Source organism: Erithacus rubecula (assembly GCF_903797595.1).
Source record: "Erithacus rubecula genome assembly, chromosome: 6".
NCBI classification, from domain to species: domain Eukaryota; kingdom Metazoa; phylum Chordata; class Aves; order Passeriformes; family Muscicapidae; genus Erithacus; species Erithacus rubecula.
Window position 1 is genome coordinate 25,064,887 of NC_136688.1, and position 26,184 is coordinate 25,091,070.

General features: G+C 41.3%; 2 protein-coding genes across 2 annotated transcripts in view; one reads left to right on the forward strand and one right to left on the reverse strand.

Annotated features, from left to right (window-relative positions):
* The window catches only part of LOC306803579 (cytosolic phospholipase A2 beta-like), a 28,574-nt gene extending 14,350 nt beyond the window's left edge, over positions 1-14,224 (forward strand). Inside the window, exons 12-21 of the mRNA XM_079309166.1 lie at positions 204-339; positions 1,283-1,419; positions 1,679-1,901; positions 2,522-2,639; positions 3,639-3,776; positions 4,955-5,059; positions 5,506-5,691; positions 8,635-8,801; positions 9,319-9,505; positions 11,862-14,224. Coding sequence (XP_079165292.1) covers positions 204-339; positions 1,283-1,419; positions 1,679-1,901; positions 2,522-2,639; positions 3,639-3,776; positions 4,955-5,059; positions 5,506-5,691; positions 8,635-8,801; positions 9,319-9,505; positions 11,862-12,100 — 1,636 coding nt within the window. The 3' untranslated portion in view covers positions 12,101-14,224. The remainder of the gene's footprint in view (positions 1-203; positions 340-1,282; positions 1,420-1,678; positions 1,902-2,521; positions 2,640-3,638; positions 3,777-4,954; positions 5,060-5,505; positions 5,692-8,634; positions 8,802-9,318; positions 9,506-11,861) is intronic.
* Positions 14,225-16,792: 2,568 nt separating this feature from the next.
* Positions 16,793-26,184, reverse strand: part of SPTBN5 (spectrin beta, non-erythrocytic 5) — an 88,491-nt gene continuing 79,099 nt past the window's right edge. Inside the window, exons 57-68 of the mRNA XM_079309170.1 lie at positions 25,826-25,981; positions 25,154-25,371; positions 24,297-24,486; positions 23,353-23,529; positions 22,383-22,487; positions 20,779-21,396; positions 20,193-20,264; positions 18,927-19,013; positions 18,477-18,568; positions 18,222-18,307; positions 17,667-17,802; positions 16,793-17,099 (exon numbers count right to left, since the gene is read on the reverse strand). Of these exons, the coding sequence (XP_079165296.1) occupies positions 16,931-17,099; positions 17,667-17,802; positions 18,222-18,307; positions 18,477-18,568; positions 18,927-19,013; positions 20,193-20,264; positions 20,779-21,396; positions 22,383-22,487; positions 23,353-23,529; positions 24,297-24,486; positions 25,154-25,371; positions 25,826-25,981 (2,106 nt within the window). The 3' untranslated portion in view covers positions 16,793-16,930. The remainder of the gene's footprint in view (positions 17,100-17,666; positions 17,803-18,221; positions 18,308-18,476; positions 18,569-18,926; positions 19,014-20,192; positions 20,265-20,778; positions 21,397-22,382; positions 22,488-23,352; positions 23,530-24,296; positions 24,487-25,153; positions 25,372-25,825; positions 25,982-26,184) is intronic.

Sequence of the window (26,184 nt, forward strand, 5' to 3'; positions counted from 1 at the left end):
CATATGTATTATCCTTAGCTGTCAATAAGTCTTACAGTGAAACAATAAGAGACCATGTAGAAGCAAAGAAACTGATTTTTGGGACATATTTCTGTATAAATCAGAATGGGGAATCAGGGTTTTTATGAATTCATTAGATTGCAGTTGCTGGAAATAGATCCATATGCATTTTAAACCCCAATCTGGATTTATTTATGTTCCAGCACAGAAAAACTAGATGTGCGCTTAGGGTATGATCTGTGCCAAGGAGAGCAAGAGTTCCTGCAGAAGAGGAAGAGGGTCGTGGCTGGTGCCCTGAAAAGGGTTCTTCATCTGGAAAGAGATCTACATGGACATGAGGTCTGTGCTTTGGCATACAAGCATGGGGTGTGGATGAATTGGATTAGGATTGGCACCGCTCCCCTCAAAATTTCTAGTAATATTTGCATTTTGCTAACAAACCCATTGATTTGCTGGCAGCAGAGCAGATGCTCTCAGTGTGGCACACCCCATACTCATGTAAAATTTCAGCTCAGATATTCATCCCTCCAATATTTTCAATGGGCCAAATTACCAAGGATCTAATAATACCACTCTTCAAACACAGTTTCCAACATTATGGTGCTGCAAGTCAGCAAGATATGAAGCATTGTGTTAGATCCAGCCTAGTCAGGCAACCCAAACCAATAGAAAAACAGGAGTATTGGAAATTCACCTCACATAAATACTTATTAAATCCATGTAATGCCACTTCTTCAGGCTTACTTTTTTCCTTCTTTATTCTCAGAACAGTTCTTACAAAAAGTAAAAATCTTTTGTGGTGAAGGAAGAACATTAGAATGTTTTATAAAAAACTGAATTATGTTTTGTTGCCAAGATCCAGGGTGTCTTTTTAAGGGAAAACGTATTTTCTTACTGGAATTTTAGTTGTTAAATGAATACTGTCCAAAGAATCAGCAGAGTTCGAAAAACTTCCTTAATCCATTTTAATTGCATTTATTGGAATTTTTTGTTGTTCATAATAAAATTGTATCATTATCTATTCTTAATCATTGCAATTCCAGTTATAGAGAGCAAAGGTAGGAAGGAAGATAAAAATGACTGCATATTCAAGCTCATCCAAGCATTGGGGTTAAGAGTCTCTGGAGGTTAATTTAATAAGGCACTGGTAGAGATTGACTAAATGGTGATTTAATTCATTGTCCTCCAATGAATCTGCTGAAGAAATTCCGAGAGCTGCAATGAGACTTTTCCAAGTGGCAAGGGAGTAACTTTCTGAGGATGATACTTGTGTTTTGGACAGGTCCCAGTAATAGCTGTTATGGCAACAGGCGGAGGGCTCAGAGCAATGTCAGCTATGTTTGGCCACCTCTTAGCTCTCCAGAAGCTGAATCTGCTGGACTGTGTCACCTATCTCACCGGGGCTTCTGGCTCAACATGGTGTGTATGGAAAATGAGACTGCATTTGGAATGACTGTGGCTGCTTTGCCACACAGTGAGAGATGCATCACTTTGAAAGACTTACATTGTTAACTAGTGAACATAATTCCCTTGTGAAGCTCTTACTGTTGGCTCACAGTTATAACTTCAGTTTAGGCTCACTGATTCTCTTTCATTGACTAAAGTGATTGTGTAAATGTATGAATTTTCCAAAATCTTCTAAATAAATGGGTGATTTGCTAACCTTTCTGCTCCTTAGGACCCTAGCAGACCTGTATGAACATGCTGACTGGTCACAGAAGCCTCTGGAGGAGCCACTTAAAGCAGTGAAAGAACAAGTGACAAAATGCAAACTCAACCTTATGTCTATAGACCATCTGAAGTATTATCACAAGGAACTTGCTGAAAGGGCAAAAGCAGGACATGTGCCATCTTTTACAACCCTGTGGTCACTTGTTCAGGAGATGTTCTTACATGAACGGGTAAGTACATGTTGTACAAATGTAGAGATATTTGGGAAACAGCCACTCACTTTCTTTAGAGCTTTACTCTTTGAGAGCATGATGTAATGTGTGTAACAAACCAAAGAGACTGAGCCATCCCAATGTGCTTTGTAAACTGTGACAGAGGATCTTGTAGCCAGGAGTTTTCAGAGTAGATAATAATTTGAAGGTGCCTCTGTCCTAGGATGCCAAACAGCTTGCAATTTCAGTAGGCAAACTTCCAGAAAGAACTGAGGAATTCCCACCCCCCACTATCCCTGAAAAATCAGATTTTTAATGTCTGTTTCTGGTTTGACATTTAAAAGTTAGAGTAATCTGTCCTCATGTGAATATTAACCTCAGTTTAGTAAAGATACGTGGCATACAGGCAGTCAAGATACTTGGATATTCTAATGAAGAAATTGCTAGGTACCCAAAAAGGCAACCAGAGAGGAAAGTGCAGGAATGTGAGAGAAAAGTTCTCTTTCAAAAATGTGACTTACAGATTCCTCTCTGTTGTAAAATATCTGTTACCAACCTTTAACTCTTGACTTGGGTAGATTGTGCCAGTGTTATGTTCTTACAGAGGTTTACTGTGATGTTTTTTTCTCACTGAGTAGCCAAGGAAGTACAAACTCACAGACCAGCGCAAGGCACTGGAGCATGGACAAAACCCACTGCCTTTCTATGCAGTCCTCAATGTGAAAGAGGAGAAGTTTGGTACTTTCAAATTTAGGGGTAAGTGTCCCTGGAGTTTCTTCTGATAGTGGGTATGGATTAAAGAGGATTTGGAGGGAGGTGTGTATGTGTGGAGAAAAGAAGGGAAATACATCTGTTGCTTGCCCTGACTCAGTGTTCATCTTTTAATAAAATGTTTGTCTTTTTTGCAAATTGTTGTGTGTTGGTTAGAAAGAGCACATTTGTTGGATAACATCCTCAGCCAAAAACAGGACATTAATTAAAAATCTGTGGTGAAGTCCTGTTTTTGCAAGAGACATTGTGAGTGAGTTTGGGCAAATAATCTGATCTTTTCGTGCCATACCTATAAAATGGCTTTGATGCTTCCTTAGTTTCTAGGGGTGCTGTGAAATGTAATTGTCACTTCCTAAATATGACACTGGTGGTCGTATGAAAATGGAGTGGAGTATGATTGCTGTGATGGGTGTGATAGACATACTTTGAATGGACTCTGGCCAATTCAACAAAAGGTGTTAAAAGCAGTAGATACTGGAGAAAAGCAATTAGTCCTTATGTTTATTTAGGTTTATAGCTACTGTTCTACTGTAATGCTTTTGCAGGACAGTTTGAGCAAGGAAACTGCACATCCATGCCACACTGTGATAATTTCTAGTGTGATGCTGATGTGTCCTCAGGCTGCTGTGTTATATCTTGCAGACTGTTTTGGGTTAATAGAGTTTTCATGCCAGCCACTCCTTGCAATCCACACCACTCTTGCATGAAGTACTGTACTCTTGATTTAGAGAGGCAATGCAATACCTGAATCTTTATATAGAAATAGATATCTAAGCATTTGAACCTAGTGTTAGAGCTTTTCTGAGTTGAAAAAGCTGGTTCCTTTTCGTTGCAAATAATCTCTCAGTTTGTATGGAAGTAGATGGTGCAGCTTGCAGTACAGATGTACAGATAGTAGAACTTCTAAGACAAGCAAGATCCTTGGGAAGGTTTTGGGGTTTTATTTTTATTGCAGCAACCATGCCTCATGTAAATTCTTTGTAGAGTGGACAGATTTCTCTCCTTACGAAGTGGCCATACCAAAATATGGAGTCTCCATTCCTTCAGAATATTTTGACAGCGAGTTCTTCATGGGAAGGAGAGTGAAGAAGCTGCCAGAATCTCGGATCTGCTATCTGGAAGGTGACACAGCAGGGCCATGTAGTTAATCACAGCATCATAGAAAGCATGATATTTGCTAGCCACAGGCACAACACTCCTTGCCAGCATGCCTGCTTTAGGTCTTAAATCAATGGGCTTTTTACCCTTTTCATACACTTCTGCTCTTTGTGTATCTTCTTGCCTCCTGTCCTCCCTTTTCACCTGGATAGATTTGGGAAAGTTGCAGCATGGTTCCTTTTCCATTGTCTAAACAAAATAAGATGATGGAAGAGGCAAGTTGAGGAAATAATAAGCATTCCTTCCCTGATCAGTCTCCAACTCTTCAACTTCATAAACTATATTTCTAGGCAAAGCATTACTGGGAAAATTGGAAGGAGCTGAGAATAAAATATGCCATCTAGAACAAGCCACAAAGGCAGGAGCTCCCTGAGCTTTGTGGCTTGAGGATGATGCCACTTCTCTGCTCATAAGGTTGAAGGAAGGCCTTTTGCCCTCCAACAACTACTTTGACTGGCCATTTTTGCACCAAAGGTGAAGGTGAAGAAAGGGAAAAGTCAGAGGAACCCATCTGTCCCAGGAAGATTTTAAATCCTTATAAGTGTTTTAGTTTTGATACCAAAAGCAAGGGTAAAGGAGAAAAACCCCATATTTCTCTCACTGTGGAGTCTGCTAGAGATTCAGTCTGTTCCTCATGTAAGTACCTGGCATAGAGCTTAATGAGGAAGGATAGTTCTTATTTTTCCAAAAGCAGACTCACATATGAGGCCAGTTCTATTTTGAACCTGGACTGGCTGCACTCCACGGAAACAAAACATGCCTGGAAGGAAAAAATAAAGTCTTGGATCAGTTTAAGTAGTAAATCAGTTTAAACAAGGTCTGTATGCTTACATGGCTTCACCATGCTTTCAAAGCTTATTTTCTCTAACAGGTACACAGGAAACTTTCTACAACACCATTTTGGTGACTGATCTCTCTTATTTTGTTACTCCGTACTATGCAGTGAATGTTCTGTGTGTAGTTACCTCCTGAGAAAGAGCACTGAAGTGCTTACACCACTATGTTTGAACTCTCTGAGACCTGCTGCTTAAGTTGTGTCATGATGAGGTTGGGTGGGCTAATAATGTGTAGTATGGATATTTGCAATAGTCAGTGGTTAACATGCAGTAGTGGAGTACTTTTCCATGTGGTTTGACTTGCAGGTCTTTGGACGAACATCTTTACTAGGAATTTGCTGGATGGCTTGTACTGGTCCTCCAATTCAAATGAATTCTGGGAACGATGGTCCCAAGATATGGTAGATATAGGTAAGAGTTTCTAAAGTGTTGCCTTACACTTTAAGTGTGATTTTAATCTGTATCAGCATGATTGCTCTGTCCTCTTCTCTCTTTCCCCCAGAGGCATGCTTCATGTTAGCACAAATGCTTTTCATTTAAAGTTTTCTCCTGGTCTGTTAAGTGACTCTGCCTGTGACTGCAAATGAGAAGGTTGGCTTTTACTTGTGGGCAAAAGTACAAAGCCAGTATGTCATTTGAAAGAGTAAAACACAAAAGCTGTGCTGGCTTTAAAGAAGACTAAATATGTCTTTGGTAAATGACATGGGTCATGGGCACATGTTTTCCAGCAGCCTGTGAGAAACAGGGATAAGAGGGACCCACAGGAGGACAACAAGGGCAGCTAGCCAGCAGAGATGCCTGGCAGGGCAGATTGCTGTTGGATTTTTCTCTATTTCATGGTTTCTTCTCTATTTCAGAAAAACATTCTCCTGAGGAAGATGTTACTGTTATTGAGCCTCCATCCTGTTTGTCAGGAAAGTTGTATGAAATGTTTCAGGACATAATGACCAAGCGTCCACTACTGGGAAAGTCACATAACTTCCTGAGAGGCTTAGAGTTTCATAAGGATTATATCCATCAGAAAAAATTTATTGAATGGAAAGGTAACTGCAACAAAGAGTTAGCTGCACTGTGCAGGTAACATCTCAGATTTTGTTTTTTAGATTTTGGAAAACTCACATTTGTTTCGGGGTTTGGAAATTGGCTGAGATGGTGTCTGCTTCTTTAGGGTAACAGGCTAAAATGCACGAGTCCATGGACTGCTCTTTCACTTCCAGAAGTTGCCTGTAATTTGTGTTAAGAAATGCTTTTCTACAGGAAGTTTGTTCTGCATAGGTAAAGCAGTCAAAAGATTTAGGAACAGCAAAATATTTTGAATCAAGAAACAAAGGTAACACCAGAAGCATTAAACAGCAGGTTATTATGTGGATCAGATGAAGCTGCAAGCGTGTGGTTGCCCATATTGTTGTCTCTCTTGTGATGTTTCTGCCTGATGGATTATCCATCCAGAGACTTCTCTTTAGCCCCTTAGAAACAGAAGTACCAAAATCCATCTACAGAAAGTTAAAGTCACATAGGTTTAGACTGTAAATGTTAAATAAACAGATAAATTGATGTACAAAGAGCAATTTTCTGTGGCCTTTGCTCTGCAGGCAGGCAAACAGCAATAGTTTTACCTCAAAAGCTGTGAAACAATCTGTGAAATTATAGGAAAGTGAAGGAGATGAGGTTTTGTGCATCAGAAACCTTCCTATAATCCCATAATCTACATTTATTCCATGTACAGGTAGCATTGGGGAGGACCCCACATTATTGAGGTTAATCTGACTTCAACAAGAACACACATGTTCTCTGCCTTCTCTGAGCCCTTCTCTTTGCCAAGTTGCATTTTCTCTCCTATTTTAGGCAAGTTATAATGTGTTTTGTCCCTCTCTGCCCTTGCCCCACAGTTTGCTGACAGTGGAGAGAGATGGTGATGCTTTTCTGTGGAGTAAGGCAGAGCCCACAGTGCTATTTGCTTTTAAAATGTGCAGTAGATAAAAAGTCTGTGTCCTAAAAGAGTCTGCTCTAAGAAAACAAATGAAAGAAGGAAAAAAACCAAGTAGCATAAGAAGGGTGGGGGAGAGAAGGAGCAAGCAAATAGCTTCAGAATGTGGATGAAGGATGAAGCTGTCAGTCAGTAAATGTTATAAAACATAAATGTCCTTATATTTGCTGAGAGTTTTATAAAGACAAATGGGTAGAAGCAGATTTCAAAGAGGATTTTGAGGAAGTGAGCACTAATGACTATCTCAGGGTAGATATTCTACAAATAAAGTAAAATGTGTGGAAAGCATGAAGTTGAGAGTGGAAAAAGAGAAACTGAAAGTCTGAAGTGGGAAAAATTAGTAGGTTTTCTATCTTCTTTTTGTTGACTGCATAAAATCAAGCTAAAGCCATGTATGGATCCATCTCTAGGAGTAAGAGAACATGCCAGGTCTGTGAGCAGAAATTACAGTCTTGTGGTAGATGAAGCCTTGAGAACAGAGCTTTGTTTTAAAAGCTTCCCTGCAGCCCAGGTTATCTGACACATTAAAACAAGACTTTCAATTCCGAATTTTCCTGATGAGAAATTGAACTATTAGTCTGGAATTAGCATAATGCATTTACAGTAACATTCATGTTTCCAAGGGTATTTCTGAGACAGGATTTATTTAAAATCTCTATTTGGATGTGGGATGGAAGAAGGGATTCTCACAAGAAAAAAGTCTACTTCTAGTTCACATATACAGCCATGAATAAATGCTGTAAAGTTCCATCTCTGTGTTGAGAAAACAGGGGTAGTGGAATTTCATCTAAAAATATTCAGCAGGACAAATAAAACTAAAAAGTAAGCTCTGTTTCTTCTGTGAGGGACTGCAAGCAAATGTCTCTTATTACAGTTGAATCTGTGAATTCTCAGCAGCCTTGAATGCTAAAATAAGCACATTTTGTAAAGACTTGACAGTGAGGGAATGGAAAAATTATAAATTATTACTTCAAGCTGGTGTGAAACATTCCAGGCTATGGAACAAGTTAGATTTACTCTGCATGGTTTAAATCAACACTACAGAATGAGGCCAAGGAAGCAGAGAGTTTGAATGAATTGAAATGCTGGAACTTACCAACAATATTTCTGTGGTCAACAGTCCTTTAAAATGCCTAAACACAATGATTTAAGCTCAAGTATTCTGCTATGGGCTTTGCTACCTCATTTTGTGAGCTTGAGGTACACTCCTAAACAACTATTTTGATATTTAAAACTATGGCAAAATATTCCCTGTTCCTTGGGACTGGAAGTGTACTAGAGGAACAGTAGAGGACTTGTTGTCTACAGGGCAAGCTGGTGAGAAGTGAGTCCAGCTATCAGGAACTGGCTTTAGATTTCAACTTACAGTTGGTGTAATCCCTTTTGGCATTAATGTGAGGTTTAATTAATTCAAGCAGTATTTTAAGCTGTTGGAAGGCAATATATGCATGATGAGGTGTTTTTTTTAGCATGGCTAAGATAGTTTATATGAGGTCCCTGCAAGTGAGTTGAAGTCAGACTTTTCAACCTGAGAGAGAAGTCTAAGCCTGTGAAGGCAAAAGCAAAAAAAGAGCAATGCAAAAGTGCAATGATGTATTGCATTTGTTAGTTGTGTTGCTGCACTGTGAAATTGTTTTTGTTATTTGCATTTTTCCCAGTTCTTAGGGGGAAAAAAAAAAAAAACTGTTGAAGTTTGTATTCTGTGAAAAATGACTCCCCAGAGCAGCTGTGAGGTCAGTGGAGTCTGTGTCTCACCTGCCCTCTCTGGCTGCCCCATGGCCTGTGTTTGTGTGTGCCTGGAGGGTGTGGAAACAGGCCAGGTGTGCCAGATGTGCAGTTTGAAGGGCATGCTCCTGAGACCATTTTGTGGCTCATGTTGTGGAGGGAGGTGACCCTGGTCTTGAGGGAAACCAAGGAGCTCCCCTTACCATGTAGCACAGACAGAATTACTCCTCCTTTCCTAAAAATGCACCACTCACTATATTAAAATGTTTTTCAGACACTGTGCTGGACGGTTTCCCTAACAATCTGACACCTCTGCAGAAATATCTCTGTCTGATTGATGTTGGCTATTTCATCAACACCAGTGGTGCAGCACTTTTCAAGCCAGAGAGGAACGTAGATGTCATAATATCCCTTGATTATGGTTTGGGCCATGTGTTCAAGGTGAGAAGATTAACTTACTCTGCTCTTTGCAAAGTAAAACTTTTCTTGTCTTATTAAAACCTTTAAGTAAGTGGCTGTTTAAATCTTAATCTTATATCACCATACTTTGAAGGAGGAAAGAAACCTCTTTCAAGAATGGAGCTATAGAAATTGTTAAGCTCGTTTTTCTGTAGGGGATTACAGCATACACTCCCTAGAATCCTCAGGGAATTGCAATAACAATTGTTTGCTGGAGACATGCCCATGTGTCTCCTGGTCTGTCATGATGAACTCTGAGTGTGACTTTGGGTCATTCACTTGGGCTTGTAAAAAACATTATAGGGTGATGAGTGGCATTGTCTGACTTATGTTGGGTGGTGCTTGAAAGTAAAAGGTTGTACTGTGCTTACTTTGGATTACATATTCATTTCAGTGTGTTTCTAGGGAGTGAGTTAAGATGCCATAATATTTCCAGGATACCTGAGTAAACCTGGTTCTTTTCTTAGAGCTTTAACTCCATGACATTCTGTGCCCACAGCAATTAGAGATGACATACAAATATTGCAAGATACAAAATATCCCATTCCCCAAAGTGGAGCTGAGTCCAGAAGAAGAGAAGAACCCAAAGGAATGTTACATATTTGCTGATGCAGAGGACCCCAGAGCACCAATAGTAATCCATTTTCCCTTGGTGAATGACACCTTTAAGGAGTTCAAGGAGCCAGGTAAATGCAGTCAACAGAGCTCTGTGCTGTGCTGTCCCCTGGTGTGTGTTATGTGCCCACTGATGGCAGGCAGCAGAGCAGCCTCCCTACAGCTCCTGCTGGCTGTTCTCCACCTGGAAAGCACAGAGGACACAGTCCTGGGCAGCTCAGAGGCACCCTGCCTCCTGCAGCCCTGCCTGTGGCAGATGGCTCATGTCACTGTCCCTTGGCAGAGCCGTGGCTCTTCCTCACTGTGCCTGACACCATGTCCTGCCAAGAGAGACGTACAGGGTGCTGGGTTTTCTGCACTGGGAAGAGGGAGAGTAAAGAAAGTCCCAGAGAGCTGTGGGAACAGGGAGATAAGGGTGTCCTGGGCCTGCTGGTGGGCTGGAAAGCAGCAGCAGCAGCAGGAGCTGGCTCTTGGGCCACGCAGCCTCAGGGTTGGCCCTGCACCCCTTCCTTCCCCTGGCAGAATGTCTGTCGTGGAGAGGGAGGTGCAGGTGCAGAGGGAATCTCCTTCCCAGGTCTTGAGGAACAGCAGGCTTGAGCACAGGGACCTGGGCAGGGAGAGAATCTGGGGCTGTGGTGGGAGAGGCTCCATCTACTGCTTGGTAGGAGCTGGGACAGAGCAGAGAGATGTGGGCCCAGCCTGGGATGTGCAGCTATCTCTGCTCAAAAGCCTGGGTGAAGTAAAACCTTGCAGCTTTACTCAAAATTCTGTTGGGGCCCCGAGTGGGACCAGAGAAGAATGAAAATCTCTGAGGGAGCATTTGGGAAGAGTAGGAATAGCAGAAAAAGTAAAGGTACTTTTTTGCTCTGATGTTCAGTGATGCTCAGTGAATATGTATAGTAATAGCTAAATCAAGAAAATCACGTTTAGAAACTTTGTGGATGAAGAGGAGATACTCTGCAGAGGGAGCTAGGCTTGTTCAGTGGAGGCTGGAAATGGTCCACATGGCAAGGTGTGGTGAGATCCAACCATTGAGCAGTGGGTGGCAGGTAAAGCAGGTGAAGATTTTGGAATCTCTCTGAATGGCAAATAGATGAGATGCTGCAGAGCAGAGCAGCTGGTGCCAGTTCTCTGTGCTCCAGGCCCAAAGTGAGCTTTGACACTCACCTGCACATCTCTGAGCAGTTGGTGATTCATCCATCAAGCTGACAACCAACAACTGATGTGGGTGGTTGGAGGAGGGGGTCCTTGGCAACCTGCTTTCATGGAGTTTAACAGTGGAGCTTTTTGTTTCTAGGGGGATGAGAGACATCTTGTGGAATGTGGGTACTTATTTTTCTTGTTTTTAACTATTTAAAGTCTAGAAGGACTCAGCCTGTGAAGTGCCTGTTTGCAGTCCAGCAGTTACAGACTGTGCTTTTGTGTGCTTGAGGCAGAAGCAGCTTTATCTGGATGTGGGCAGCATTGATAACACACCTTTCTGAGTATTGTGAGGCTCAGTGAAGCAACACTGGATATTTTTAATTTATCCACTTCTAGTGGTAACCTATGCCTAGCACCCTGAGATCACTCTGTTCAGAAGCCACTAGAACCTGCTGTGTCCTAAGCATAATTCTTGTGTTTTTTTCATGAAGTTCTGGTTGAAATCATAAGGAATATTTCAGCAGTCTGTAGCCCTGCTGATAGGCATCTCACATTACATTAGTGTTTTGAGCATGTTTGGTTCAGACTGCAAAGAGATAGGAAAAAAAACCAGCAAAGAAATGTAGCTAAAAATTTTGTAGAAGTCTAAATATGAAACTGCCAAAGTCCTTGGTACAGGTAATTAGGGGATACTTTTAATCAAAAGCATTGACATAACAGGGAGTATTGCCAATTCCAAGAGGCATAGCCTGAGGCCAGGTTGGAGTTTGCTGGGATTCTGATGTAGGTTGCTGTGGTCCCTGTGCACCCTGCAACAGGCAGTTCTGTGTGGTCAGCATCACAAGGCCTCCTTCTGTGTACTAGGCTGTCCACTCCCTCTGGCTGGCAGATGTGTACTTGTCACCACTAATCCAGGGCAGTCTGGATTTTGAAAAGAGTTCCAGGTGTGTGTCTCTGTCTGAGAGTCAGACTTGCAGGGTTTGGGGAAGGATGTGGACCCGTGGGTGTGCTGCCCAGGAGTGATGTCTGCAGGGGCAGGACAAGGAGGAATGTAAGAATTTGTGCCAGCTCTGCTGAGGGATTTCCAGGTCTGAGCTTTAGCAGGAGGGGAAGGAGGAGGAGCTGGGAAAATTGACCAGGAATGGCTTTTTCAAGCTGTGGAGAGGGTTTGCAGCATTTCCTGGGGTCTGTTTTTAACAGTGGGTACTGCCAAGTAGATCAGTCCCCTATAACACTGTGATAGTACTCCAGATTCATCTCACTGCGGTTTGTCTTTCTCTGCAGGGGTAAAGCGTGATCATGCAGAGATGGAAGAAGGCAAAGTAAATCTGGAGAACAACTGCTCACCATACTACCTCATCAGGCTAATCTACTCCTCTGAGAATTTTGATAAACTTGTGAACCTGAGCAAATACAACATCCTCAATAACAAAGACCTGCTCCTCCGGGCGATCAGATGTGCTGTAGAACGAAAGAGAAGCAGAAGGACTGGGAATTTCTCCAGCTATTCTGGATACCCCTAGGCTGGGTTTTTGCACTGTCCCCCACTGAAGGCTATGGCAGCACATTGCAGCACATCACAGTCACATTACAACACACCAGTGTTCATTATTTGCAGAAAACTGAGGAAACCTGTACATTTCTTACCTTGCCGTATTCAAGCTCCTAGCTTTCAAAAGGGTTTGTTTTATCTCTTTCCCCCCCATTTTCAGGCACAAGAGCCTCACAATGCAATTTTACTTGTTAGGAAATTGGGATCCTGGTTAGCAGAGATGTCCCAGGATCTCTTTGATGTTACAGTATATGGTGGTGGTGATAGTTCTATGAGCCTGTCCCTTCAATCCTGAGCCCATTGTCGATGTCCTTTCAATACTTCATTACAGATCAAGTCCTGGCCATTTGCATTCAGTGATGTCCAGATTTTCAGATAGGCTGAGCAACTAGAATTTGCACTGGATTGGTGGGCTCAGCTTTGAAGTCAGGCTATATATGTGAACAGTGGCCAAACTGCAGTGTGGACAGTTGCACTCTGTCTGGCCAATTCCCTTGCTGATTTAGAAATTACTCCTTTTTTCCATCCCCCTGCAAGAGTTTGGCATAGAAACGCTGCTCCAGACTGCCACAAAGGGGGCAGCTACATTTCAAGAGAGAGAATGGTAGCAGCAGTGAGTTCTTTTGAGCAGTGGCTGGAGGAAAAGTTCTTCATAAAGCACAAATGGTAGTATTGATCTACATCAGTAGTGCCTTTATGGATTAAAATGTCAAGAGCCTGAAACAAGTTTTTCATAGCAGAAGCTTGAGAGGAATAATTACAGATTCAAGTAAATTAATTTAGTGATCATGGCTGAGATGTAAGCTGGTTCTCCTTACAGATGTAAACTGAATAGGACAATATAACTCACTAACAGAGTGCAGAGCCATTGTATTTTCACACACAGAAGTTTTTTCCTTTTATAATCTTCTACCCCTAACATCACAGGCAAAGAATTTTTAATAGGTGCTACATAAAATAGAGCACGAATTAAAAAAAATAGGACACACATTTTCCTCCCTTCTGGTGGAAAATATTTGGAAAATGACACCTGGTTTTCATTTGCTTTGGAATGCAGTGAGAGGCTGCCTTCAGCTAGAAGCTTGGAACATCTTTATAGCCTTCCACTACATTCAAAAAGTGATAGGGAAGGATGCTGAGCAATATGAAACAGAGCTCCACAGAAGTCAGAGAAATTTGCAGTCTTCATCACACTGAAGGATTTGGACCTGCTTCTGGATTATTTATTCCAAACACAGCATATTCATCAGGACTTCCAAGGAAAATCTTACATATTTCTTTTGTATTGGAAATTTACTTGAGATCTAGAATTAGTTGTACTTGAAATCCAAAATCAAACAAAGAATGAGAAGAGGGGTCTGTCTTTTTGGTATATGCAATGTTGAAGCTCAAAGGGAGAGCATTTACAACAAACTTGATTGCCTGAATCCTGCATCTATTAAATGCTGCTTCTGCTGCAATGGCAATGGCTAAGCCTCAGCAATGCTTCTTGTACAATGCTTACTTTCTGAGCTAAGGAATATCATCCAGAACTGAGGAGTCTTAACTGCTGGAATGCAACTGCACTTTGGGATTCAGATCACGAGGAGTTAAGAACTAATCAGATACTGGCTGAAGACAAAACACAAAGAGCCATTTTGAGTTGAGAGCTGTTCCAGCTGGATCTGTTACCTTCACACAGGAGAGCAGCATGTCCTGGCACAGCTTTGTGTGGCACATACAAGTTCACATGTGCACAGGGTGTGTATATGCTCCTCTGGCTGGTCCTAGAAAGCTCTGCTGCTGCAAAAAGATATCCCTGTTGTGTTCATGGGCTACAGAGAACAATCTGTAACCCTTGTGAACCTTGGCAGCATGTACTCAGCAGCTCAGCCAAACTGGGAAAATTTGGTCTCTCAAAATGCTCCACAAAGTAATAATTGGGGCATGTTTGGTGCATTCATAGTGCTGCTAATACAAACAGAAAAGCCCAGTAAAATGTGAAGGAGCCACAAAACCACAAGGTTTTCAGGTAACCCACAGCTGGTGGGGAATTACTGCTCTGAGGGATGTTAAATCCTGTAACAAAGCGGGGGAAGGAGGGTGGGAGTGAGAGAGCTGTGGGTGGGGAAGGTGGTATGACTCTGCTGGGAGAACAGAGCTTTTGCCAACACTTAAATTCAGGTTGGGAACTGCTGTCTAATCTTGCAGCCAGAGGCACAGACAGGTTTGTGCCCCTTCATTTCCTTGGCACCCTTGTGATACCACTGTAGCCTTAAATTATAATAGCTTTTTCCAATATATTTTTGCATTTCAGAGCCTGAAATTATGTGAGGGCCCACCAGAGTGTCTTTTTTTGTTTGCCTTTTTGTTTTTAGAACATGATGTGGGTGTGGCACATGGGAGCACAGTTTAGTGGACGTGGCAGTGTTAACAGTTGGACTGGATGGTTGTAGAGGTCTTTTCCAACCTAAACAACTCTATGACACTGAAGGAGTGTGTTGCTGGCTTGATGGTGTAGTAGGCATTTGTGAGGACAGAGGAGAACTGTGCAGGTTGGAATGACCTACGTCTTGCACAATTTGTCTGTGCAGCTTGTGACAAGTGGTGGCTGGCACAGGTTGTCCCTCTAAGCCCTCCTGAGCTCTGGTTCAGAGCATGCTGATTTGCACTGCCCCAAAACAACAGAAATGTAAGGTGCAGTGTCCCTGACTTAAGGTTGATAAGTGACCACAGGACTGGTCCTTGTTCCCTTTAGGGTCAACGTGGAGTCTAAGGGTTTCTGAAATTTATTTTGTGGTTGTTCCTCAGAGGTTGTGGCTTTATTTTATTTTCCTTGGCCCCAGTCTTGCCTGGCCAAGTACCTCATGTTGTGCTGTGGCTGAACAGAGTGCATGCAAAGCAAAGCAGGCACTTCCAGGAGAAAGCTGCCTCTCTGCATCTCACTGAAAAAAGGCACATGCCGTACTTAGAAACCAGGTCTTGCTGGTCTGGTGTTGTGTTTGCTTAGCCACTGAAGATGGATGCATGCCTGCCAAAAACCTCATCCAAAATGCACTCCAGATCACTGCTCTCTGATGAACATTTTGCTGGAAAACCCCCACAAATACAGAACTTGCTATCTGCTGCCAAACACAAAGGAAATGAGACTGTTCTAATAACTATTAGCTGCTTTTCTGCTTGCTTGTGTCTTTTAGCTGTTTAATAATATAATAATTAAAAATTAAATATTGCAAAAGAACACCAGACCCATGAAAGTCTTTATGTGCTTAAACACAAGACAAGGTTTTTTTCCCAGGTGAGTAAGTGCTACTTGTGCTAAATGCCTGCTAAGAACTTCACAGGGCATTCACTGGTTTCAAGACTGAATGGAAGAAATCTAGGAGAAGGTCTTCTGGTTTACAAAGGTATGGAGAGCCTGGAACAAAATCTACCTCCTCTGGTAAAACCCTCTTCAGTGGAATGACAAAAGGTGGGGAGAGGAGGCAGCTGAGCCACAGCCAAGGCAGATCTTTGTTCAGTTAAATGGTAAGCTTAAGGTTTGGGGGTTTTTTTAACTTTTTTTTTTTTTTTTTTTTTTTTTTTTTTTTTTTAATCAGTTAAAAATTATCAACAGTCATGAAATGCATCAGTTTCCCATTACTTTGATGTGCTGAGTTTTTTGATTTTTGTGAAAGGCAGCAGCTCCAGCTGGGGTAAACAGAGGAGAGAGATGGACTAGCCAAAAAAATGAAATTATGAGCTCACATGTTGTATGCCTGTGACTGATCTGAATCAGACTGAACACAAATTTAAACTCTAGATGTTGCATGTGCCTATGAAGTGTTTGCATAAACTCAGTGTAAAGTGCTCCCCTCCCCTACCATTGAAGAAGTAGTCAATGCAGAGGAAAGGACTGCAAGCAGAGAGCAAGAGTGATGCTTCAGACTGCACAAAAAGGGATGAAGGCTGAAGTCCTTGTCAGAGGAGTTAAGGACTTGAAGTTTTAGATTCCACCTGTCAGGGAAAAAATGCCAGCCACTACATTGTCCCGGGGGAAAAAAATTCATTTTTCTCTCCAGCTTAATGCTAGATAACTTTTCTTTGGGTCAGAAACAGAGATAAGTGGGGGAAAAATATATATTCTTCCCCATGATTACACCATACCTTAGCATGTGAAGCTTGCTGTCTAGGGAGTAGACCTTCTCCTTGCTATCCTGCTTTCCTTCTCCTTTTACACTGAAACACTGATTGTTCATGCTTTATTTAAGTCTCAGATTCCATTAAAAATGAGTAACACTGCAGGACTTTTTTTTTTTTTTTTCCTGGTAACTTCATCCAGAAGGAATTGGCAAATAGAGAATTGTTGGTTAATGTGTTGTAAAAAGGAAAGATTGTGGAGACCACAAAGCTCTGTAGGAAGTATATAACATTACCTTGGCTGCACAGACCACCCTAGCCTCTTAAATGTATTCTGCTGGTATCTGTAAATCTACTTGCCCATGGCTGTAGTTAACTCTCAGCTTGCACCTCATGCTCTGCTCCCTGCTCCCCATTCCTGTCTCACAGAATGATTTCATTTGAATAGTCTGGCTTAAAGGTCCCCCTGCCCTTTAATTTAGTGCCTTGGAGTAGATAACTCAAGTGATAATGACAAATGACAAAGTTACTGTACACACAAAAGTATACCAGACGCAATCCTGTTTAATTATATTTAAAGATTTTATGAGATTAAATATGTGATTTTAAAAGTTCAGAGGGAAATTATTAACTTAAAACATATTAATATATTTCTGGAGAGCTGAGCTAAGTTATAATTTTCTGGAATTCATTGAGGCAAATGTCATTTTTCTCTTTCTGCTTTTAGTAGAGATGGAAGCAGTTTTGCTTTATTTCCACTTTGTTCTAGGCTTAGGGTGGTGATTGAGGCTCGTGTAGGTCCATCTTCCTTAAAATCTCTTGAAAATTCTGCAGACTCTCTCTCTGGTTTGATTTTGAAAGAAGGTGTTCTCCTACCAACAAAATACATCATCAGAAAATCAGGTATAATCTAGAGGAGTTTAAGTCTTTCTCTATATATAAGGTCTTGTTAAGTGTCTAGCTCAGCAGCAAAAGTCTGCCCAGCTCTGGGACTAGGATTTCACATCATAGCCTGTAAGATTTTTACTGACTCCAAATGCAAGAATAATGGTTTTAAACAGGCCAGGTTTTTGAATTTGGCTGTGTTTTCCTTGTCTGTGTCTCCCCTGAGCCTCCTTTCCCCAGTCCCAACAAGCCCAGCTCCCTCAGCCTCTCCTGGTAGGACTTGTTCTTGTGACCCTTCTCCAGCTTTGTTGCTCTTTGGAAACACTCTGGTTTTCTTGGAGTGAGTGCTTCATAGCTGAGCACAGCACTAGAGGTGTTGTCTCACAAGTGCCAAGTACAGGGGGACAGTCTCTGCCTTGCTCCTGCTGGCCACATTATTTTTGTGAATTAGTGACAGAGGAGCAGGACTTTGTGACCTCAGGGCAGTCTCCTTGTAGGTGACTGAGCACCAACAGCACTGACATCTGTTCAGCTTTGTGGCACAGAGCCCATACCTCAGGAGAGAGCTTTTGCTGGTTAGTCTTTCAGCAGAGTCCCTGTCTGGGAAGTCCCACGCTCTTTTCTGGGAGGTCTCTGCACTTGAAATGAAACTTTGTGCCATCACTGTAGACTGGGATCTGTTACCATGTCCTACAGAGTGAAAAAAAACAGTAAATAAAAAATAACATTAGAGGCAGAGTTTGCTGCTTCTGGGTCCATAACAAATTTCTCTGACCATCATAGTTATAATTATGCTGTGGCTTCCTTCCCAGTAAGCCACTAGCTAGAGAGGTGTCCAGAAAGAGATCTAGATGTTGATCAAATACAAGGCAGCTCCTTAACAAAAGAATAAATGCAGCCCCACACCCCTACCAGAGAATAACCCAATGCTGGCCACAGCACAACTGAAAGTCTGCTTTGCAAAGCACCCTGGACTGCATTCCTCTGTCAGGTACATCACAAGGTAGCAGGTCACTTTCTAACAGAGGTAAAAAGGGTGGCTCAAAGTGCCCCAAATTAAGGACATCTTGTCATTCTCTTCTCTTTCTCTGATGGAAGTGAGAACATACCTATATTATTCTGCAGCGATTGCAGCCAGTCCTCCATCAGTGTCTGAGAAGGTGCTGCAAAGAAATACTCTGCCCCATCTCTCAGCCTGTAAATAATGATAGGAAAAGGTAAATTCTAGTCAGTTTTGCCTTCTACCTTCTGTGCTTGTGAGTGTGAGACACTTCAGTTACACCTCCTAGCAACATACAGCCTTAGGTGACTGTGGGCAGGGGGCTACACAGGCTTCTATTTGTGCCCTTCTCCATCAGACTCACCGCAGCATGAAGGTGTTCTCTTTCCTGCTGTAATTCTCCAGCCTCTCACATTTGGCACCAGAAATACCAAGGGACAGGACTGTGGATGCATTCTGAAGGGGGATAAAATTAAAACAAAATGTGTGCCCTTTCTGCTAGGATTCAATTCCATACCATTCCATGCTGCAGGCAGATTACACACCCATCTCTTTATACTTCTAACTTTAATTCTTGGATCACTGAATAGGACAAACCACAGAGAAGCCATGGATGATTGCATTAAATCTTGAAGGCAATTCTTGAATAAGATACTTCTTTTAAGGTGTATCTTTGAAAATTTCTGGAAGCTTATTATTCTGTTAGTTTGAAAGGGAGTAGATCACCCCAGCCCCAAACCAAAGGCAACATTTCAAAATTCGTTTTTACATATGTGGATACAAATTTGCTAGAAAGATTAAAAAACCGAATTACCTTAGTTGCTTCTTTGTCATCATTATAGAAATCAAGCTTTAATCCATCAAGTTTTACATAGAAGGATTTCCAAGACCTCGAGTGTGGCTACATGAATAGAAATGATAATAAAATTCAGTTATGAAATATATATTTTATAGGAATAGTGAAATCTTTCACTTGCAACTTCCACAGGAAGCCAGGACCTGTCAATATTATGATCACAGAAGTTCTCACAGTCATTGCTCTCTCTTAGGAAAACAGAACCTGCTATGGTTTCTGTGTGAGTGATTCAGTATTTTGTTATGGCAGTGAATAAAGTTGACAATTTGGTCATTCAGAGAAAAGGAAGGAAAGACTTCTGAGGAAGGTAAATTGTAGCTTTTCTTGCTGGGTAATGTGGAAGTTCAGTATCTCTGAACACTTAATTCTGCATGCCCAGAAGTGAAGAAAAACAAAATTTCTCTTCCAGAGGATGGAGTCCATAGCAGATTCACTTTTTAAAAGAGGTCTTTCAAGTTAAAAATTTCAGAGGAAACATTCATGGGACAAATAATCTGAGACAACTTTTTTTATGTGCAAACACTCTGCAAACATTGATGTCTGCAGATTCGTGGTGAATTTTAGAAAATTTCCTGGCCTGTCATGATCATTAGGCTACTGACTTGAAGAGGTATTACTTCCCAGGATAAGAATTTATATTTCAGGTTCATTCAAGCCTATATTCGAATCAATTCTTCAAAGATAAGCAGGACCTTTATTCTGTTCTAGCGCAGTTAGAAATGACAAATATTGGGAGCATGAGACTGAGGGCTTCCACTAGTGCCAAAATACCACAGGCTGATACAGGATCATGAAGCTTTAGGTTTTGTTGTGATGTGATGGGGTTTCTTTGGTTGTTATGGGGGGTTTTTTAGTTGTTTCATTTGGGTTTTTTCCCCCCAATTCAGGTGATATACTGAAACCAGTTGATATATTGTTTATAATTAGGAAACTGTTATTAACATGTTCATAGAGCCTAGACTCTGGTTTATAAGTCCATTAACTGTAGACAGACCCTGTTCTCTGTGATTCCCATGACAGGCAAAAATTCCATTGTCCCTTTTTCTGAGAAATGAGGTACTGCCAAAGCCAATGGACACTTCCTCATGCATTTTAGGGATAGCTGAAGCAAACCAACACTACTGAGCTCCTCTTCAGCAAGAGCTTATCCTGAAGAGGTCAGACCAGATCTGGACTATAACTGAAGGGAAAATGAAATAACCCAGTGATGGCATTTATTTTTACCTGCTGTCTTCGTGGAAGGAGCTGGTCTCGCTTCTCTAGGAAACCCTCCATGTTCTGGAGACTTGCAGAAACCTGAGACATAAAAGAACATTGCTACTTAAGTTTAAAATGGCCCTTAGGCCATTAAATTCCTGGTTTTAGATAAACTCCATGCAAAGAAATTGATCTCTGGTTCCTCTAGCCTTTACATTGACAGCACAGATGAAAATCCTCACTAGGTTGCAATTGTATCTTTGATAGACCACCTAAACAAAGATAATTCAAATCCTTCTCGAATAATTTACTTATGGAATTTGCTCTATCATAGTGCATTAATTAACCAATATTATTTTTATATTATTACATATATTTTACAATTTAAATTGTTCAAGTTATTCATACCACCTCCACAATTACTGAGTTACAGCAATGTGTAGTGGGGAAAGTTTGAATTGCAAAGGTACATGAAATGCCTCTTGTTTGAATCCAGGGGTGTGCCCACTGTGCATTTTGTGACTTTCACACAGCGCTTCCTATTATTGCCTTACTTTAACTAGCACAGCATAGTGGTTTTGTGAGGAGACAACCAGAAATTCCTGGGCCTTACCGAGGATGTATTCTTTAATCTGTCCCAAGAGGAGCTAGACAGCAGCAAATTTGGTGAGTTATCTAGTGGCCTTTGACCAGGCTCAGGTGGTGTTACTGTTAGATTGGTCTGCAGACTGGAGAAAGAGGAGCCTACAGCACCTTTTTCCTGAGCAGATACGTGGTCTGTGGCTTGTGATTCTGACAAACTGCTGCTGTGTTGCTGGCTTGTAGGAGTAGGAGATAGATGAGAGCTTAAGGAACTGGGACTTTCCAAAGGTGCAGCTTCTGGGGCCACCGTCTTTGGTGTAGCTGGAGTGATCTCAATGAGCCTTGTCTCAGCTTTCATTTCTGCTTTGTTGCTGCTCTGCACTTCTGGGACTTCTGAGGAAGTGAATTCTTGGAACCTTGTTGGAGATTTTTCAATGGGGGAGAAAACAGTTTCAAGTGGGACCTTCCAGGACACACTGTGTGTGGGCACTGATAGCAGTGGTGCTGTGCTCCTTGTCTCTGTCACTTTTGGTGCTGTGGTCCTTTTGTCAGATGGTTTTCTTCTCAGAGAAGGAACTCGGACAATTTTTCCTTTGTCCTTCTGCTCACTCTCTTCTATGTCCACTGGTTTCAGAAGATTCATCTCTCTCTGTAGGACAGCAATATTAATTTTTTTAAAATCATCTTCATGAGTTCATTAATACTTATCTAAGATTTTCTTATTTTAAGCTGGAACAATTTTTTCAAATAAACTGTCTCCTAGTGCTGAATCTTAAGGCCTGTACTTCCACTGGCATTCTTAGAGTTAGATCTGAATCTAATTGCTGTGTGCTAAGCATTATTTTGTTGCCCAAATCATGAATACTAATGGCAGTTAACCTCAAATATGGTGAATTCTGCCTTTACTAGGTCCTTGGAGGCTGATTTTGTAAAATAAGCTAAGGAGAAACTGTGCTCCTTTTCTCGTGGCATTGCTTCTTCAAGTTTTCTGTAAGAACATTGAGTATCTATGGTCATTCTTGTGGAAAATTTTGGAGGGAAGGGCCTTTGTCCCTTCACTTAGCCAATTTTCAAATCACTGAACGAAAGATTAATTTTCAGCCTGAAGTCAAACACAACCATTGTGTTTTGCTGGTTATTTCAGGAAAATAATTTAAAAAACCTTCCCCATAATGAAAGAGAATCTGAGAAGCTCACTGAATATCTTTGGTATTTAGTACAATCCATTCTAAACATCTTATGCCAGAAGGAAAAAGACCTTTCTGTGCCTCAGTCTCCCTTAATTTTCAGCTGTTTGTTATCTTCTGTCACTTTCAGGTGGTTTCAGCTCCCTACTGAAATCCTGAATGAAGCAAAATCCCTTCATCTGTTTAGCAAGGGATCACCCTGTTTCTCACACCCTTTTTGCTGGTCCTGGTAGAGAAAAAAAAATAAAAAAATCCACTTCTCCCCTACAGTTTTTTTCAATCTAGTTGATCTCTTTTTATCCACATAAATTTTGCTATCTGAAATATTTCAGTTTTAGTTACACATCAGGCTTAGTTTATCCCATCTCTTACATGGAGTGACATTCAAACAATTAATGACCAGCATCATCCTGTTTCATGTGCACCTCATCAGCCTCCTACTACTCACCTTTGTTTTCCTGCTGAGCTGAGCAAATTTCTCCTCCTGTGCTGCAAGCATCTTCTCAAAATCATGATGTTTCTTCAGTAATTCCTCTACTTCAGACACTGAATCCTAAATGGAAAAATTACCACATACTGAAGTCCAAAATCAAGTTCATCAGCAAGATGAATATTCTGAAAATGTTGTAATTGGATGATGTCTAAACCCCTGTTAGTGTATGAAAAATTCAGAATTTACTTTTAAAAAAGGTCAGTGTCTTTCAGTCTGTCTGCTGTGCAGAAGAAAAAGAGCTCAAGTACCAACCTTCCCTTTTCTGCAAGGCCATGTAGTGCCATGGCTACAACTGTTTATGTACAGATTGGGTATTTGGATTTCTGGCTTGTGCTAGATGCAGAGTTTGTTCCTGCCCTGTAACAAATGCATCTGAGAATTCTGTCATGTCCTCTGCTTAGTTTCTGATACTCAAGTCCATGACTTTGTTTTTCAATCATATAAACTACCAGAGGACAGTCAACAATGAGGGAAAAAACCAACAAAACATACAAAAATATGGATGCTAGCATTTAAAAAGGAATTTAAAAGGTAGCTATCCAGCACTCTGTGCAAAACATTCTGCCACTTAATGGGAAGAACAAGGTGGAGAAAACCCCTTTCTCCTTTTGAAACAGGCTATTAGCAAGACAGAGAAGGTTGAATCCTCTGCAAGTTATGTAAAAAATATGGTTTATAATTTTCCCAAGTCTTCTACCACCCCCCCCGGGAGCCACGACTTCCAGGAGCCCATGACCAGGTCAAACACAACAACTGCCCTGGGCTCACCTCTGCAAGAGGACCTCTGCCCTTTCTAATCTCTTTCTAAGGGTGCACTGCTGTTGAGATTGGGACTGATTTCAGGCCAGAGCTGATCCATGAGCCAGCCCTGTGCTCATGCTAAGAGGCACACAGTGCTCAGTAGAGCTGCATGGTTGTTACTCACCCCATAGGAGGGATCTGAAAGAAAGCTCTCCTTGGCAGCCAGCCATGCTTCTGCTTGCTCCAGCTCTCTGCGGAGCAATTGGATCTCCCAGTTTTCTTCATATAAAACTTTCCTCATGTCCCAGCTCTCCTTTACCTTCTTCATCAGCTCTGACAGCTCTAACAGTTTTTCTTCAATCTACAAGAAGAATATTTGTAATGCCAGAAGTTGAAAAAGCCAATCAGACTTTCACATGACTGTCAGCTATCATGTACTCTGCCTTCATAATTTAGAAGATGACCTCTAGATAAATTTGAGATGTTAGCATAATTTAGAAAAGATGTCTGAGTCCTCTTTTTTCCTACTTAAATTAATTTAGCATATAAATTGTGTGGTTAGATAATACAATTCTAGGCATATATTCTACCATATGATTTCCCAAGAGGAAACTTTGTACCCAGACAACTTGTACTATAAAACTAGATAGAACTGGAAGATTCAACAATACAATTCCTTATGGCAAGGAAAAAATAGGGAGCCTTCAAATGTGGAAAGTTTTCTTGCTCTTTCTACAACAGAAGTAATGTAATCTTGCATAAATTCTGAAGATGTTTTTCATGTTGTGATTTCTGGATCTACAGACAGTGTCTTGGGCAAAGTCTAAAGATACACAGATAACAGAACCACAGAGATTTTAACATTCTTGCCTCTTTGGACATTTCTGAAGAATTACATCTCTTCTGAACTCAGGGACATCAGCAATGCAAGGTGATTGCATTGTGATATAGCACAAGAACTGTAAAATGTGTTTTCTTTTTCTATGTGCCACATAAAATATGTAGCTTTTAATAGCAAAAAACCTGATAGTCCCATTTAGTTCTTCTGTTCTGAAAGACAAAGCACCTCCTGTCCATTTTATCTCTTTGTTCACTCTTGTTTGTAAAATATTTAACTCTTCAACACACCTCTACAGACATGAAATGTCCATTCTTCATCAGGTCACCTCCTGCCCGCTGCAGTTCTTCATATTTCAGCCACTGCTTCTCTATCTCCCGTTTGTATTCCTCATGGCGCTTGATGAGCAGCTCTGCTCCCAGGACATCGTTTTTGAGTTCCTCAGAGATCACCAGAGCATGCATCTCGTTGGCCCAGGCCCTACAGAACAGAGACACAGGGTAAAAAGGGAAGGAATATGAGTCTGCTGGACATTTGGGAATGCACACATCCCATGGCGGTGGATAGATGTATTCAGACTTTTATTTACTCACCAAAGATGTTGATATTGTCCTGATTTTGCCTGGGATAGAGTTAATTCTGTTCTTAGTAATTGGTACAGTGCTGAGTTTTTGATTTAGTATGAGGATAATGTTGACAACACGCTATTGTTTTGGCTGTACTGAGTAGTGGTTACCCTAAGCCAAGGACTCCTCAGTTTCCAAGGTTCTCCCAGTGAGGAGGTGCACAATTACTTCACTATCTAACCCTATCTTCCTGCAGAATCAATGGTATTTTAAGTTGGAATTGCAAAACTACCAAATTTATCCACAGGGATGGAATTCTCCAAGACTGTTCAGGAATTAATCTAAAAAAGTGTCTTTGTCATTCACACTGTGCTTAAGCGTCATGGTCATCTCTGGTATCTGGTAAATTCTGTGAAGTGCTGTTGGGGAGATGCCATGGATTATTATTCAAAGAGATCTGAAAGCAAGCTGAAGAGCACCTGGGGCAGGAATCAAATAGCTAACAGCTATAATTTAGAAAATCCTGTATGGGAAAGACAAGAAATAAGGCTCACTGCCAAACTCAAGGGGCCAATACATACATCAGCTCCCTGCAGTCATTGAAGTAGAGCTGGACTTGTTCTGCCTGGCTCAGTCTTGTCTTCCTCTCCAGAAATTTTTTGTCCAAGTTTTCCCAGCACTCATCCACATCTGTGAGTCTGTCCATGATGTTTTCCTTAACTTGAGGGTACGTGCGGCTGAGGTGCCAAGCGTCTCCTCGAATCCGTTCCAGCTCTTTCATGATGACTCCTAGATCTCTCTGGAGCAGAGGCAGAGTGGAGTGTAAGACCAAGTCACCACTAAATTTATCAAAAGTGGATTTAACGATGATGCACTTTTTTTCTACCCTTGAAATATGAATGCCTCTCAGTTTTCCTTTAATGCCTTATTCGTCATCAAACATAAAATAAACTTCTTTAGACACGAGTCAGATTATTTTGGTAAATGTGGAGCTGAAGTTTCCTACAGTTCAGCTGACACCTTTGCAACCATAATAACAGCTTGGAATAGACTTTAGAAGAGAATTTCATCCTTAGGGGCAAAAGCATTAATAATACCCCAGTGTTAAAAACAAGAGGAAAAGGCCCTCTTCTCTGAGGCACAAAGGGTGCAATAAATTTGTCTTGCTAGCAAGGCTCTTGAGAGGCATCAGTCAAAAATGTCTTTTTGCCTTCTATGCTTTTCTGCTACTGCTTCATCACAAATCCTCTTACCTCTACTCCCTCAAGATGGCTAAGAAGTGTCTGTACACCTGGAAGATCATACCCATAATCTTCTATATCCACCACTGCCTCTTTCTCCTGCATCCAACTCTTTACTTCATCCACATCGTGGTCATACTGGTGAACTTGATGGGCTGCCCTTAGGTTCTGGAATAAAGAAGTAGTTTAATGGTTATACTCTACATCATTTTGTGTCTACAACACAAAAAATGGTAACCTTAAAATGTCATAATGCAGTACAAAATTACTGGGGATTTTGAGAGGAAATGAAACATCTTCGCCATTAAGTCACCTGAAAGTGAAGTGTTGACCTAATTTCCCCAAGTTCTGTTGGACAATAGAAAGAAACA